Raw genomic sequence first — 17031 nt, 5'->3', positions numbered from 1 at the left:
TTTTATCTAATCAAAGACATACAAATTAAAACAAAAATGACATACTTTGGCAACTTTCTAAAAATAGCAATCCCAAGCATTAGTAAAAGTGTGAAAAAGAAAGTACCACCATACATTTCTTGCGTGTTTATTAAATTGACCTTTGCAGGGGTCAGTTTCCCATAGGTAGCAAAAAGCCTGTTAAAGTATTCATGTTCTTTCATCCAGCAATTTAACTTACTGGAATTTATCCTAGAAAATCCTTATCATTAATTACAAAGGTATCTATTTAAATATTGATAGATATTTAAATATTGTTTATGTGAAAACAACTTAAATACCTGAAAACAAAGTAATTTTTAATATATATATAAAATCAGATATTATACATCTATAAAATGACATATTAGAAAATCTTTAATGGCATGGATGGGAAATGCATGAACAAAGTTATAAAACAGTGTATACGGTATGATCTTATTTTTGAAAGTTTATATATCTTTTTTCAAAGAGCATGTTTTATATACACGTGTGTATATGTGTGTATCTGGCCTCAGCAAGTGCTGTATTGTTATTCACATCTTGCCTTTGATGTTCTAATAATGCACCAGTACTGTCGAATTATGGAAAATGTCAACAGGTTTCCACTCTACCTAGAAAATAAAACTTGTTTTGAAGATCCAGAGAACCAATGCCCATCCGAAGAGAGATTCGTAACTGAAAAGATTCATGCGTTTACACATGGAAACACAAAAGTTCAATAGATTTAGGATAGGAAGTGAAAATATATGTCCCTAAAATTAATGTGTAAGACCTGAAGTCAGGTTGGATAAGCAAGATTGTTCACAAGGATACCATTTTTAGTTTCACCTTTCAGCTGAAATTTGCTTTTTAAGCGCAGGATGGTTCTCTCTTAGAAAAAGAGTAGGCACTAACTTTGACTTATTAAAAAAACAACAGCAACAACAATATGGGACAAGAGACCAATGATCCTAGAGCACAAATCATCAGTTTCTAATTCTGAATACCTCAGAGGATTTAATATCTATGCTGAGCTCAAAATGTCTAAGGAATGAGTTAGTAGGGATGGAGAAGAATATGTATCAGGAGATGAATTGGGACCTACCCCTAGAGCCAAGGTCAATCCCCTAAACAGCTTTGCTTCTATACCGTGGGGGAGGAGTGGACTGCATTTTAGACAGCAGAACTCAGTGTCACTACAACAGACTTGTCTCTCTCCCAAGGAAGAGGAAATCTAGAGAAAGGAAGGTAAAGGGTAGCAGCCTAAACCGAACCTCTCTTCAGGTGCTGTAGGTGATCCTCCCACCTGGAGGAAGAACAATCACAATGAGAGTCTGAGCACGTACCACCTGCCAGGCACTTCTCTAAGCATCCTGCAGTCCTGTTTCCAACTGATCTTCACAAAACCCTATGAGAGTCGCTACTGTTATCATCTACATTTACAGATGAGGCTTCTAGTGAACTTGGCAAGCCATAGAGCTGATAAGAGGCAGAGCTGGAAGCCACCTGACTCCACCTTTTGTTCCATATGCATCCAACTTGTACAGAAGGAAAGATGAATAATGTCCCTAGTAGGAAACAGTAGTGTTTTCTCTAACAAAGAAAATGGTACTGTTTGAGCCTTAATACCAGTTGATTTTAGGTGATTCATGCATGCCCTATTATTTTGAAACTGAAAGTGTCTTCTTTATTGGTATTTTTCATCTAAATATATCCAAATCTGTCCACTCAAAGCTGTTCTTCAAAGTGTACTGACTAGTGCCAATTTGTCATGCTTATTATTAGCCATGTACTATTACATGTCAGTGTCAAAGTGGCACAGTGAATGACTTTTTAGTTATTAACTCCAACTTTTATTCTATTGGGTTTTTTTTAATTAATCTGAAAAATAGTGCACAAAACCAGCGGCTTCAGCATTTTCTTTTAACACACATACATCTTAGATCACAAGCTGCTTTATCAAAAACTATCTAATAGGGCTTCCCTGGTGGCACAGTGGTTGAGAGTCCGCCTGCCGATGCAGGGGACACGGGTCCGTGCCCCGGTCCGGGAGGATCCCACATGCCGCGGAGCGGCTGGGCCCGTGAGCCATGGCCGCTGGGCCTGCGCATCTGGAGCCTGTGCTCCGCAACGGGAGAGGCCACAACAGTGAGAGGCCTGCATACCGCAAAAAAAAAAAAAAAAATCTAATACATGTAGTTAGATTTATGGGTCTAGCTCTAATAGAAAATAAACTTATTTGTAATTTTTTTTAAAGCAGGCATTAAAATGATATACAAACTATATTTTTGTATATTCTGCATACATTTGATTATGGAAGGGGAAAGAAAAGACATTTCAATTGTTATCAGCTCCATTAAAGATCACTTTGGATTAAAAAGAAACAAAAAAGCTTACATTTCTATTATTCTGCCACTGAACTATATAATTGAATCTGGGCAAACGGGGATTTCTTCACTCCGTTCTTTCATTTTAAACATACAAACGTGTAAAGACTTGGCCCTCCTCCATTCCTGGTGAGTAGGGCTCTACTAATAATCACGTACCCAAGTTGATTTGCATACTGAAAAGTCTGTTGTTTTCATACCAGAAAATTTAAAGATAGTTTAACTCCTTTGTAATTGCAGGAACTTATGTTTTCTTAATCCATTATGCATTATTTTAGCTATTATAAATTGGTAAATGAAATAGAGGCACATCTCAACTTCTGAGTGTCCATTTCATTATTGTCACTTACGTATGAACCAAGTTCTGCAAGCCTGCCAACCCCTGGCCTGCTACCTTCTGGGAGGAAGCTAACTTGTCTGGTAGTAAGGGTTCCCCTGGGCTAGAGGCCCCAGGGCCAAGAGATCTTGATACGATGGTTTGAAAAGTAAGCTCTTTTCTCAGCAGTCAAGAGTTGTATGTGGCTTTGTGCTGTCTGGAGACATTTACTAACTATAAAGTTAAAAATTGTCAAGACACTGCCAGGTATAAAAGCCTCTCTCCATTTCCGCCTCTCTTGCTCTGGCCCTAATGCCTTTCTGAGTCTGTGATGCTTGAAGACCCAGCTCCGGGAAAGGAGTGACAAGATACAACCTGTCTTTTCTTCTCCTTCTTCCCAGTTCTCACTTTTTCACCTTACTGTCTTTTTTAGCTTCTAATGTTACGATGTTGCTCTTGTTTATAATACAGATAGTGTTTTAATTATGTTGAAGTCCATCATTCCAGAGCTCTAAATTCCAAGCAAGCAGCTTATTAGAAACTTTGGGAACACTGCCTTTCTGTAAGGTAACACCCAACAGCCCCACCGAAGATGGCTGTAATTCTTTCAGAACCAAGAATTCACAGAACCAAGTTGAAAAAAATCCACTAGAGCAGGTCAGTCTCATTAACTGAATATAGAAGTTGTAGCACATGCTCACATTTAAGAACTTTTCCATGTGCCAGTCCTATGCAAAGAGCCTTGTGTACATTAGTTCACAAAATTGTTATAAGAGCCTAATGCAGAAGGAATTACAATTCCTTCCCTATTTTTAGATGAGAAGATAGGTGGTCTATAGATATGGGTTAAATAAGCATTTCTGGAACCTCTGTAAGTGCAGGACATTATGTCAGGTACTAAGGTTCTAAAGAGGCAAAGACACGGTCCTGCCCCTTAGATTTTTATGTTTCCCTGGGACAGTGGGTTCCTGTGAGCTTCTAGTACTGTAGTGCAGGATGGCAGGTAAGTGCCCAGAAGAGCACATCAGCACATATGCCTTAAGCACTCATAGAGGGCAAGACCACTTGGCCTGAATATGTAAAGAAAACTCTGCTTAGAACCCTTAGAATTTGAGCTGGTCTTTGAAGAAAATTGAGATAAAATATTTCAGGGAAAGAACCTGAAATATTTGAGGCAGAGCAATGTTCTTGGCCATTTTGTGAAATAATAATTTGAATATATGCCTTGAGTAGAAGACATGAGGTCCATAATTGGCATCTTCAGGGCCCAAGAGAGGAGTGCCCTGGATAGTGGTATAAAGAAGATACTTGAACGCAGTATTTCCCCCACTAACCATGCCGGCATCTGTGGACTAACAGAAGCTGAAGTTAGGTTAGAGCCTAACATGCTAACATTATGATGCAGTAGCGCTTACTATGTATCAGATCTCGTTTTGTCTTTTTACATATATTATTTACCCTTGCAACAGCCCTGGGAGGTGGTTTTTAGATACAGGAACTAAGTAAGTCACAGAGAGATTCATTCATTCATTTACTAAGAGGCAGAGCTAGGATTTGAACCCAGGCAGTCTGCTTTCACAGCCCTCATGCTCTGTACTGCAGGGGATCTAGAATTTTTTCACAAAACGTTTCTGTCAGTGGTACCATCTGTCTCAAAACTTGCCATTTCTATATTGAACAGACACGTGTGCATGTAGACATACACCGCTACCACTACAGGTTGTCAAGAAGAATGCAGAAAGGGGCAGTTTAGCTTCTTACTAGTAGAATATATACCACTTTGCTACCAGTTTGTAATGATACATGGCTGTATTTGCTTGATAAGCATTAAGAACCGCCTAGAGGAGAAGGCTGGGACAGGTGAGCTGCGGGAACTGGTGTAGAGTGACTGAGTAGCAAGATGGTGGGGTTTGCGTGGGGAAGGAGAGAGTTCCAGGCTGTGGACCACTGAGGCTGATGGGCCTGTAACCCTGACTGAGGAGAAGGGCTGGGCAGAAGGCGGAGGCAGAAATGCTGACTGCAGAGGAGTTGTTGGGGTTTTTTGTTGTTTTTTATCATCTCCATGGCTGATACTTTTTTGTTTTGAATTTTACTTTATTTTTTTATACAGCAGGTTCTTATTAGTCATCCATTTTATACACATCCGTGTATACATGTCAATCCCAATCTCCCAATTCATCCCACCACCACCACCACCACCCCACCGCTTTCTCCCCTTGGTGTCCATACGTGTTCTCTATCTGTGTTTCTATTTCTGCCCTACAAACCAGTTCATCTGTACCATTTTTCTACATTCCACATATATGCATTAATATACGATATTTGTTTTTCTCTTTCTGACTTACTTCACTCTGTATGACAGTCTCAGGTCCATCCACGGCTCTCCAAATGACCCAGTTTCATTCCTTTTTATGGCTGAGTAATATTCCATTGTATATATGTACCACATCTTCTTTATCCATTCATCTGACGATGGGCATTTAGGTTGCTTCCATGACCTGGCTGTTGTAAATAGTGCTGCAATGAACACTGGGGTGCATGTGTCTTTTTGAATTATGATTTTCTCTGGGTATATGCCCAGTAGTGGGATTGTTGGGTCATATGGTAATTCTATTTTTAGTTTTTTAAGGAACCTCCATACTCTTCTCCATAGTGGCTGTATCAGTTTACATTCCCACCAACAGTGCAGGAGGGTTCCCTTTTCTCCACACCCTCTCCAGCATTTGTTGTTTGTAGATTTTCTGATGATGCCCATTTTAACTGGTGTGAGATGATACCTCACTGTAGTTTTGATTTTCATTTCTCTAATAGTGATGTTGAGCAGCTTTTCATGTGCTTCTTGGCCATCTGTATGTCTTCTTTGGAGAAATGTCTATTTAAGTCTTCTGCCCATTTTTGGATTAGGTTTTTTTTTTTTAACATTGAGCTGCATGAGCTGCTTGTATATTTTGGAGATTAATCCTTTGTCCATTGATTCGTTTACAGATATTTTCTCCCATTCTGAGGGTTGTCTTTTCACCTTGTTTGTAGTTTCCTTGGCTTTGCAAAAGCTTTGAAGTTTCATTAGGTCCCATTTGTTTATTTCTGTTTTTATTTCCATTACTTGAGGAGGTAGATCAAAAAAGATCTTACTGTGATTTATGTCAAAGAGTGTTCTTCCTATGTTTTCCTCTAAGAGTCTTATAGTGTCCGGTCTTACATTTAGATCTCTAATCCATTTTGAGTTTATTTTTGTGTATGGTGTTAGGGAGTGTTCTAATTTCATTCTTTTACATGTAGCTCCAGTTTTCCCAGCACCACTTATTGAAGAGACTGTCTTTTCTCCATTGTATATCCTTGCCTCCTTTGTCATAGATTAGGTGACCATAGGTGTGTGGGTTTATCTCTGGGCTTTCTATCCTGTTCCACTGATTTATATTTCTGTTATTGTGCCAATACCATATTATCTTGATTGCTGTAGCTTTGTAGTATAGTCTGAAGTCAGGGAGTCTGATTCTTCCAGCTCAAGACTGATTTGGCTATTCAGGGGTCTTTTGTGTCTCCATACAAATTTTAAGATTTTTTGTTCTAGTTCTTTAAAAACATACCACTGGTAATTTGATAGGGATTGCACTGAATCTGTAGATTGCTTTGGGTAGTATAGACCTTTTCACAATATTGATTCTTCCAATCCAAGAACGTGATATATCTCTCCATCTGTTTGTGTCATCTTTGATTTCTGTCATCCGTGTCTTTTCCTCCTTAGGAAGGTTTATTCCTAGTTATTTTATTCTGTTTGTTGCAGTGGTAAATGGGACTGTTTCCTTGATTTCTCTGTCTGATCTTTCGTTGTTAGTGAAGAGGAATGCAAGAGATTTCTGTGAATTTTGTATCCTGCAACTTTACCAAATTCAGTGATTAGCTCTAGTAGTTTACTGGTGGCATCTTTAGGATTCTCTGTGTAGAGAATCATGTCATCTGTAAACAGTGACAGTTTTACTTCTTCTTTTCCAATTTGTATTCCCTTTATTTCTTTTTCTTCTCTGATTGCCATGGCTAGGACTTCCAAAACTATGTTGAATAATAGTGGCAAGAGTGGACATTCTTGTCTTGTTCCTGATCTTGGAGGAAGTGCTTTCAGTTTTTCACCATTGAGAATGATGTTAGCTGTGGGTTTGTCGTATATGGCCTTTATTATGTTGAGATAGGTTCCCTCTCTGCCCACTCTCTGGAGAGTTTTTATCATAAATGGGTGTTGAATTTTGTCAAAAGCTTTTTCTCCATCTATTGAGTTGATCATATGGTTTTTATTCTTCACTTTGTTAATATGGTGTATCACATTGATTGATCTGCGTATATTGAAGAATCCTTGCATCCCTGGGATAAATCCCACTTGATCATAGTGTATGATCTTTTTAATGTGTTGTTGGATTCTGTTTGCTAGTATTTTGTTGAGAATTTTTGCATCTATATTCATCAGTGATATTGGTCTGTAATTTTCCTTTTTTGTAGTATCTTTGTCTGGTTTTGGTATCAGGGTGATGGTGGCCTCATAGAATGCGTTTGGGAGTGTTCCTTCCTCTGCAGTTTTTTATAAGAGTTTGAGAAGGATGGGTGTTACCTCTTCTCTAAATGTTCGACAGAATTCGCCTGTGAAGCTATCTGGTCCTGGACTTTTGTTTGTTGGAGGATTTTTAATCAGTTTCAATTTCAGTGCTTCTGATTGGTCTGTTCATATTTTCTATTTCTTCCTGGTTCAGTCTTGGAAGGATATACCTTTCTAAGAATTTTTCCATTTCTTCCAGGTTGTCCATTTTATTGGCATAGAGTTGCTTGTAGTAGTCTCTTAGGATGCTTTTTATTTCTGCAGTGTCTGTTGTAACGTCTCCTTTTTCATTTCAAATTCTATTGAGTCCTCTCCCTCTTTTTCTTCATGGGTCTGGCTAAAGGTTTATCAATTTTGTTTATCTTCTCAAAGAACCAGCTTTTAGTTTTATTGATCTTTGCTATTATTTCCTTCGTTTCTGTTTAATTTATTTCTGCTCTGATCTTTATTATTTCTTTCCTTCTACTAACTTTGGGTTTTGTTTGTTCTTCTTTCTCTGGTTCCTTTAGGTGTAAGGTTGGATCATTTGAGATTTCTCTTGTTTCTTGAGGTATGCTTGTATAGCTCTAAACTTCCCTCTTAGAACTGCTTTTGCTGTATCCCATAGGTTTTGGATCATCGTGTTTTCGTTGTAATTTGTCTCTAGGTATTTTTTGATTTCCTCTTTGATTTCTTCAGTGATCTCTTGGTTACTTAGTAACGTATTGTTCAGCCTCCATGTGTTTGTGTATTTTATGTTTTTTTCCTTGTAACTGATTTCTAATCTCATAGCATTGTGGTCAGAAAAGATGCTTGATATGATTTTAATTTTCTTAAATTTACTGAGGCTTGATTTGTGACTCAAGATGTGATCTATCCTGGAGAATATTCTGTGTGCACTTGAGAAGAAAGCGTGATCTGCTGTTTTTGGATGGAATGTCCTATAAATATCAATTAAATCTATCTGGCCTATTGTGCCATTTAAAGTTTGTGTTTCCTTATTAATTTTCTGTTTGGATGATCCGTCCATTGGTGTAAGTGAGGTGTTAAAGTCCCCCACTATTATTGTGTTAGTCGATTTCCTCTTTTATAGCTGTTAGCAGTTGCCTTATGTATTGAGGTGCTCCTTTGTTGGGTGCATATATATTTATAATTGTTATATCTTCTCCTTGGATTGATCCCTTGATCATTATGTAGTGTCCTTCCTTGTTTCATGTAACATTCTTTATTTTAAGGTCTATTTTATCTGATATGTGCATTGCTACTCCAGCTTCCTTTTGATTTCCATTTGCATGGAATATCTTTTTCCATCCCCTCACTTTCAGTCTGTTTGTGTCCCTAAGTCTGAAGTGGGTCTTTTATAGACAGCATATATATGGGTATTGTTTTTGTATCCATTCAGCGAGCCTGTGTCTTTTGGTTGGAGCATTTAATCCATTCACGTTTAAGGTAATTATCGACATGTATGTTCCTATTACCATTTTCTTAATTGTTATGGGTTCTTTTTTGTAGGTCCTTTTCTTCTCTTGTGTTTCCCACTTAGAGAAGTTCCTTTAGCATTTGTTGTAGAGCTGGTTTGGTGGTGCTGAATTCTCTTAGCTTTTTCTTGTCTGTAAAGTTTTTGATTTCTCCATTAAATCTGAATGAGATCCTTGCCAGGTGGAGTAATCTTGGTTGTAGGTTCTTCCCTTTCATCACTTTAAATATGTTGTGCCACTCCCTTTTGGCTTGTAGGGTTTCTGCTGAGAAATCAGCTGTTAACCTTATGGGGATTCCCTTGTGTGTTATTTGTTGTTTTTCCCTTGCTGCTTTTAATATTTTCTTTGTATTTAATTTTTGATAGTTTGATTAATATGTGTCTTGGCATGTTTCTCCTTGGATTTATCCTGTATGGGACTCTCTGTGCTTCCTGGACTGTGGCTATTTCATTTCCCACATTAGGGAAGTTTTCAACTATAATCTCTTCAAATATTTTCTCAGGCCCTTTCTCTTTTTCTTCTCCTTCTGTGACCTCTCTAATGCGAAGGTTGTGTTTAATGTTGTCCCAGAGGTCTCTTAGGCTGTCTTCACTTCTTTTCATCTTTTTTCTTTATTCTGTTCCACAGCAGTGAATTCCACCATTCTGTCTTCTGGGTCACTTATCCATTCTTCTGCCTCAGTTATTCTGCTATTGATTCCTTCTAGTGTATTTTTCATTTCAGTTACTGTATTGTTCATCTCTGTTTGTTTGTTCTTTAATTCTTCTAGGTCTTTGTTAAACATTTCTTGCACCTTCTCAATCTTTGCCTCCAAGGTCCTGGATCATTCTTTTTCCGAGGTCCTGGATCATCTTCACTATCACTATTCTGAATTCTTTTTCTGGAATGTTGCCTATCTCTACTTCATTTGGTTGTTTTTCTGGGGTTTTGTCTTGTTCCTTCATCTGGTACAAAGTACTCTGCCTTTTCATTTTGTCTGTCTTTCTGTGAATGTGGTTTTCCTTCCACAGGCTGCAGAATTGTAGTTCTTCTTGCTTCTGCTGTCCGCCGTCTCACAGAGGAGTTTTGAAAGTAAATGTGAACTCAGTTCTGAATCAGAAGCCAGGTGGCATAACATGTGACAAGAGGTGAAGACATGTCTTTTCCCTCATTGAGAGAGACAGTGGGGAAAGGGTAGATGAAGTGGAGGTAAGACAGCTAGAACAAGGATTGTGTCTCTGGTTGGTGGGCATAAAGAAACAGGCTCTGAGGTCTGCAGGTGGAGGGAGCACTAAAATATCAAACTCACTTGTCAAGGAAAAGTTTCATCTGTGATGGAGCAGGGTAGTCGTGATTGATGCTAAATTGACAAAAGGCTGCTCAGTTTTTAATGCAGGTGAGTTAATAGGTAAGACACATTATATTACCTTCTTAGTGGATATATCACACTCAGTGTAGCAGTGAAAGAGTTGGTCTTTGGATGCTTGATCAGATGGCCCACCTTCTAGCATGTAAATTCCTGCTACAGCACACCAGGCCATGGTCAACCAGTCTTTTCTCAGATGGTGAACACATCACCTCTTGACAGCTGTGAAAAAGCTTTTCCCTGTGGCTTCTAACCACAGGACCAAGTTCCCTCCTCTGGAGCCGAATGGCTTGGGCCTAGTCTCTCTTCTAGGACTTCAGACGCAAGTGCAGTGGAGTTGCCTCTACCAGCCTTGCACTGCCTCCTCTACTCCCATGTCAACAGTGCACAGGGTCCCTAAAGGACTGTCCCTCTGGTTTTGAACCTAAACCTTGTTGATATAAGTATTCTCATTTTTTTATGACATAGCTCTTATTAAGGGCTGTGTATTTTATAACGCAGTTATGAAACCAGATTGAAACCTGGTCCTTTCTCTAAGGTAAATCACAGAGTAGAGGAGACGGACAGTATATATTTATAGAGGTTCAGTAATGGTTCAGTAGTAAGGGTAAACATGGTGAGCTAAGGTGGGGAAGTTGCTTCATATCTTTACTGTTCTTAATATTGAGGTAAAATTTGAACAGAGTGAAATGCACAGATCTTAAATGTACCATTTGATGTAATCCACACCCTAATCAAGATATAGAATAGTCCTGCCCCCCAAGATATAGTCCCTGCCCCCCTGAAAATTACCTCATGCTCCCTTCCAATCAGTTCCCTCCCCCACAGGCAACTACTGTTCTGATTTCCGCCACCACAGATTAATTTCGCGTACCTCATATGGTTCTGTGATTGCAAATTTCACATCAAAAGTCTCTCACTGCAGATAAGTCGATATGGAAGAAAGCAACATTCAGAGACTATGCCTCAACATGCTGTGTGCCCTTGGGCAGAAATCTTAACCTCCCTGGGCCTCGTTACAGGGTTCCATAGGTGATCCTCTTGATTCCTTAAAGATCCAACTCCGCTCACATTTTTAATCTCAAAACTGCCACCCCCCACCGCAGTCCGTTCAAGAACCCGGAGCAGAAACAAACCTCAGGCTCATTCCACCCTCTCCAGTTGAGCATTCCCTCAGGTCAGTTCTTCCTTGTGATTTTTTTAGACATGTCACTTACTTTAGTCCCTACCTCCTCTTCATCTCTTGCCTTGTAATGACCAATCAAATTACTTTTCTGACCTCTCTCGCCCCTGGTCCTCTCCAAACTATTCTCATTACTGCCCCCAAGCTAATCCCTGATAAAATGAAACAAATTCTGGCCGCTTTTCTATTTAAAATCCTTAAGTGGTTCTCCACCATTTAAGGTGCTTCTCTGTCACCTACAGACTTGAGTTCCAATTCTCAAGTTTAACAATGAGGCCTTAACCGAATGCCTCCAGCCTGTGTTTAGTGCCCTCAGCTCCCCAGTGTTCTCTGCTGGGAGGCTCACCCTGCCATCGCTCTCCTGCTTTCCCAGCTCCCTCCCCATTTCCACAGGCCCCTGTTAGGGCACTGCACTTGCCGTCCCCCTGATTCTGCTGTGAGCTCTGCAGTGAGGTTAGGGACCGTATTTTATTCACTTCTCTATCTCCAGCATCTGGCATATGACTTTGCTGACAACACTTAACCCCAAAGTAACTAAATCATGAGATTTCTAAGGATGGTGCTGCACTGGGTCAGGGTCTTATTCAGACTTCACATTGATGTTTCTAGAAATAAAAAAATCATATGGAAGTTTTCATGCATGTCTGACCACTTCATCAAGTCTGATTCTGAGTTTTTCATTCCAGTAGCTTTCGTGATAATATTGGGTTAATGGTGAGCAAGTTTTTTATTTGGAGAGAGGGTGTATTTATTATTGATAGGAGGTCTCAAAACAGTGAGTCCTGCTGGTGCAAAAGAGCTGTCTGTGCTCTAATTCCTATCTCAAATCTAACTTAATGTGCTTATTCGTTTAGTTCTACAATGGCAGATTGATGTTTCTACAAATGAGGGTAATTTCTTTCTAAAGGTCTTTGTGGTAATTAGCAAGCAGATAAAAGACTAAAAATGACTGGTAAATGCTGACCCAACAGCATAGGAACGCGAGTGTTTACAGCCCGTGTTTGTTCATCTTGGTTCACTTGGTCCTGGTTTTGTGAATCAGCATTGCTGTCTGAATTGATCTTTACTCCATCTGTATTTTTATCTTTTCCAAAACCTAGGTAAGAACCTGGATGCCGTCCATGACATCACGGTGGCATACCCTCACAACATTCCCCAGACAGAGAGGCACCTCCTCCTTGGGGACTTTCCCAAGGAGATCCACTTCCACGTCCACCGATACCCAGTGGACACCCTCCCAACATCCAAGGAGGACCTCCAGCTCTGGTGCCGCAAACGGTGGGAAGAGAAAGAGGAGAGGCTGCGCTCCTTCTATCAAGGGCAGAAGAATTTTTACTTTACGGGGCAGACTGTCATTCCACCTTGCAAGTCTGAGCTCAGGGTCCTTGTGGTCAAATTGCTCTCCATACTGTACTGGACCCTGTTCGGCCCTGCAGTGTGCCTGCTCATCTATCTGTACAGCCTTGTTCGGTGGTATTTTATAATCATCATTGTCATCTTCGTGCTGCAGGAGAGAATATTTGGTGGACTGGAGATCATCGAACTTGCATGTTACCGTTTTTTACACAAACAGCCACATTTAAATGCAGAGAAAAAGGAGTAAGATCGTAAGGTTCGCAGTGTAAAAGCCTAGGGGATATTTTGGATAAGCTTTTGTAAACCGAGATGCTTTTCTGCATGACTATGTCAAATATTTCTTACTATCGTCATTATTTGTTAAAGATATTTTGCACTTAGTTTTGTGGGAAAATATTGCTACACACACGATTTTTTTTTTTTTTTTTTTATATCTCTGAATGTAATTTCAACACTGTGTAGCAGGGAGCAATCGCTGTGAAATAACTTGGGCCAGAGTATTAGTAAACAATCATCAGGCTGTTAGCAGACAAGGTACACACAGATCTTCTTAGAGGCCCAATCCTGCTTCCTAACAAACTCCCCAGACAGGAGGCAGATCTGGGGCGCCTGGGCACTGGCCCAGATCAAGTGCTGGCACCTGACGGTGGAGGTGAGGGCCCTTCCTCCTGGCTCCCTCTCGGCCCTGTCCCCGCACTCCTTTCTATGCCAGTCAAACCCTTGCATCCTTCCTCAAGACCAGAAAACAGAAACCCCTTGTCCTTAAGCTGAACAAACATTTTAATAGGAAGCCCTTCATTACTCATGAAATCTTGGCATTTAGCCGTGCACTGACCTAGACGTCACAAGACCACCGGTGCCCTTTTCTCACGTGGGAAATAAGAGCTGGACAAGTCTCAGGGAGCAACCACAGGCTCTCCACTCAGAAACCTTAGTTTGAATTTTTAAAACCAGGAATTCATACAGTTTAGTTCTTCACTTCTGTGTAACCTTGTTTAGTGCCGGTTTCTTTACAGCTTGTTAGCAGGTGTAGCTTTTCTGCATTATAAACGGTATACATCAAGTCACTTACCTTTTAAAAGAAAGCGTAGAAGAACGTTCTTATTGCCATCAGAAACACTTGAAGTTGTGTCTTGGTTGAAATATTTCTTTAAAACCTGCCACAAAAAGGAAGGTTATTGTATTTTCTACGTGTGCATGGGTGTCTAACTTCTGCCACTAAATCAACAGCAGCACTTGCAGACAGGGCCGTAATGGTTTAACCTAAATTATTCAATCCTTGTAGCCTTGACAAGTTTTATTCTTAAAACCAAGTCACACAAAAGTGAATCCTTTTTTAATGATAGTGAGGGATCTCTCTTTTTTAGTCCCAGGTTTCCTCTTTCATTAGTAAAGCCCACATTTTACCAATTGTTCACCTAAATATTCCTGTTATTTAGAGTCAATGGAAAATTCAGCAAGTCAACAGCACCAATCTCCTTCTGAGGCAAAAAAGAAATGTGTGGTCATTGTTTCCACTCCGCTGGGGCCCTGCAGCTACGTTTTTTTTTGGTCCTAATGGGAATGCTGGTCAGAGCAGCAGAAAATATGGGGCAGTTGAAAGTCTTTACTGGGTTTCCCTGGTGGCGCAGTGGTTGACAGTCTACCGCCAATGCAGGGGACATGGGTTCGTGCCCCGGTCTGGGAAGATCCCACATGCCGCGGAGCGGCTGGGCCCGTGAGCCATGGCCGCTGAGCCTGCGCGTCCGGAGCCTGTGCTCCGCAACGGGAGAGGCCACAACAGTGAGAGGCCCGCGAAAAAAGTCTTTACTGTTAAAAAACCTGTCCGCGTATTCCTGCCTTGAACCAGCTTCAAACACTGTTTCTAGCTTTGTGTACTCTTGGCACGAGTGCCTTCTCCTTAATTACATCTCCTTTGTGCTGGACGGTGATTTCCGCCGGCAGTGGAAACCGGCATCGCTGTGACAGGCAAGCGCGCTGTGAGCTAGACTTACCCAGCAGACTCTTCTTTCAGAAAGCCACCGCAGCATTCATGTTGGCACCATCTTCACTGGAAGAGAACTAACTAGTGCCTCTGCTGCAGAGCCCAACCTGTATTTAACTACTCTCCCAAGGCTGTTTTCAATCCTGCCGGGGCTACTAATTAGTTGCTGGGGCTACTAATTAGTTATTATGCACATCTGCTCCAGACCCAGCTTCCTTGGTTTCTAAGGTGGTTATTTTTTTAACCTTTTTTCCCCCCCTTTAATAAAAGAGGTTTCTAATTTAGGTCTCTCTCAGGCTTCTGGTTATATTTGGAAATAAGAAACAGTTTAACAATCAGGATTGCATTTGTCCTGGGTCAGAGAAACGCCCAGTGTTCTACTCCACAGGTGTTTGTAATGTAGCCGGGCTGCCCTTCCTCCAACTGCTCAAGGGTCTGGCTTTAATGGCGAGTCCTCTAGAACCCCATGAAACCTGTAAAAGGGGAACTCTTCCTTTTTAAAACATGTTTTCTTTTGATCGTAAAAAACATGTTTAAGATAAAATGCAAACTCTTTTTTAGTACCCTGAATTCATAAGCACTGAAACTGAGACATTGTACTTCTAAGAATTAGAAATAACTTCAAAAAGAAAAATGTTGCCTTTTTTGGTCTCTGGTGTGGTTTTTTTTGTTTGTTTTGTTTGCAATAAGGCTTCTTTTAAAATTGAAATCATTTGTGTTTTCCTACACAACTTTTTCTTCTCTTATTTAAAGAAATACACTGTCCATGATTTGGACTCTAAAATTGATAGGTCAGGTAGAGGTTAATGCAGTTACAGTACTGTGCTTGGCCTCAGCTGTGACCCCTTCCCATCTCCCAGTCTGGCTCTGGACTCAGCAGCCGCCTGTCTGGCAGCATCTGGACTCTCACCAGTCCATCCAGAGGAGACTCAGTGGAGTTAGAAATGTTTACAGTGCTGCATGTCCATTTGTTACATCTTTACCATTCAGACAAGACTTAAATAAAGCAAGTGTGGTTTACATGGGACATGAACCATTATACTTAAAATAGGAACCTACAAGGAAGGGCACTGATTAGGTCACAAGTTTTCCCACCAGGCCTCTGATGAAACAAGCCAAAGTCATTGTAAAATTCAGTAGAAGAACATGGTAAAAGACTAAAAGAAAAATAAATGTCAGAGCCCATAATTTAAAGTTCTTAATAAAATCCTTGTTTGTTAGGCTACTAAAACACAGACGGGGAGAAATCCCAGCTTCCACTTGAGTCACTTTGAAATTAGTTACGTCCATAGCCCCACGTCAGACCTCATCCATCAGCAGCCGACTGAACTCGCTGGGAGGGGAGACGTTCCCATCTCACTCGGGCTTCAAGCTCGGCCTGACCACGCTGCCCTCGTGCACTTTTATAACGGAGACTAATGGAGGGAGCCTGTTGGTATTAAATTGTTTACATTTCTTTATATAAATAATGTGCTTTCAGTGCCTTAGTTACGGGTCCCTTTCTTTCTCTTGTTCCAAGAATTCTGCAATGTGTCTCTTAGGTAAAAGTCTCTTTTTGCTATTCACTGGGAGAAAAATGGTTTCTAAAACACTGGTCACTGTGGTCAATACTACCTTGTGAGGACATCTGGGAAAGAGAGCTTTATGTGGAGGTAGCGGTTGCCTCAGGGCTATTGTTTATGTTGCAGAAATGCTCTTGTCACATGATAAGCTTCAGATTAGACATGGCCCTAAAGTTGTCTTGTGCTGACCTTAAATTCTTATTTCAGAAGAGAATCTTGGTTTAGGTAATTCATTTTTTAAAAGATCATGTGCAAAAACACTACGTTTTAAAAATAACTCACAGAATGGCCTTAGTTTTTTATGTCCGCTGGTATCTTTGTGAGTTGTGTTCTCTGTAGTATACATCCCAGAATAAAGTGGAGTGAATTCAATAGTTTACACGTGTGTTGGGTTTCTGTTTTTTGCAGGAATGACTGGAGGCTATATTGTTATTGTATTATAACATGTGGTACTGAGGAAGAGCTGACCAGTTAGGACTCTCTTTCACAGATGTTTAAAACATAATGCCAAAGCAAAAAGGGAATATACCACCTTCATCACTGAAAAAGTCCAGGGGCCGCAGCTGAATTCACGGTTCAGTGAATGTCATCAGAACTTGGTTTTCCCCCATCTCAGTTCAGCCTGAGGGCAGTGTGGTCGTTCCACAAGGGAGGGGGTCTCATGGGAAATATCCACACCACTAGCTGTAAGAGGTAAACAGGGCTCTATGCACACCCCTCCCCCACTGTCAGGGAATACAGGACTAGGAAGGCAATTCTTGGACCAAAGCTTGACAAATGCATGAAAATACACTTAGCAAACAGACACGCACAAAAATCATGAGACCTAAGGGTAGCAGGATATGCCGCCCCAGAA

At 40.5% G+C, this 17031-nt stretch overlaps 1 protein-coding gene across 2 annotated transcripts in view; it reads left to right on the top strand.

The window, feature by feature from the left end:
- The window catches only part of LCLAT1 (lysocardiolipin acyltransferase 1), a 192765-nt gene extending 176219 nt beyond the window's left edge, over positions 1 to 16546 (top strand). For both annotated transcript variants that reach the window (XM_060026879.1, XM_060026878.1), the window contains one exon: positions 12374 to 16546. In XM_060026879.1, the coding sequence (XP_059882862.1) occupies positions 12374 to 12876 (503 nt within the window). In that variant the 3' untranslated portion in view covers positions 12877 to 16546. The remainder of the gene's footprint in view (positions 1 to 12373) is intronic.
- Positions 16547 to 17031: the final 485 nt, after the last annotated feature.

Source organism: Delphinus delphis, chromosome 12 (assembly GCF_949987515.2).
Source record: "Delphinus delphis chromosome 12, mDelDel1.2, whole genome shotgun sequence".
In the NCBI taxonomy this organism is placed as follows: domain Eukaryota; kingdom Metazoa; phylum Chordata; class Mammalia; order Artiodactyla; family Delphinidae; genus Delphinus; species Delphinus delphis.
Note: the sequence above shows the minus strand (reverse complement) of the source record. Positions and strands in the feature narration are given on the sequence as shown.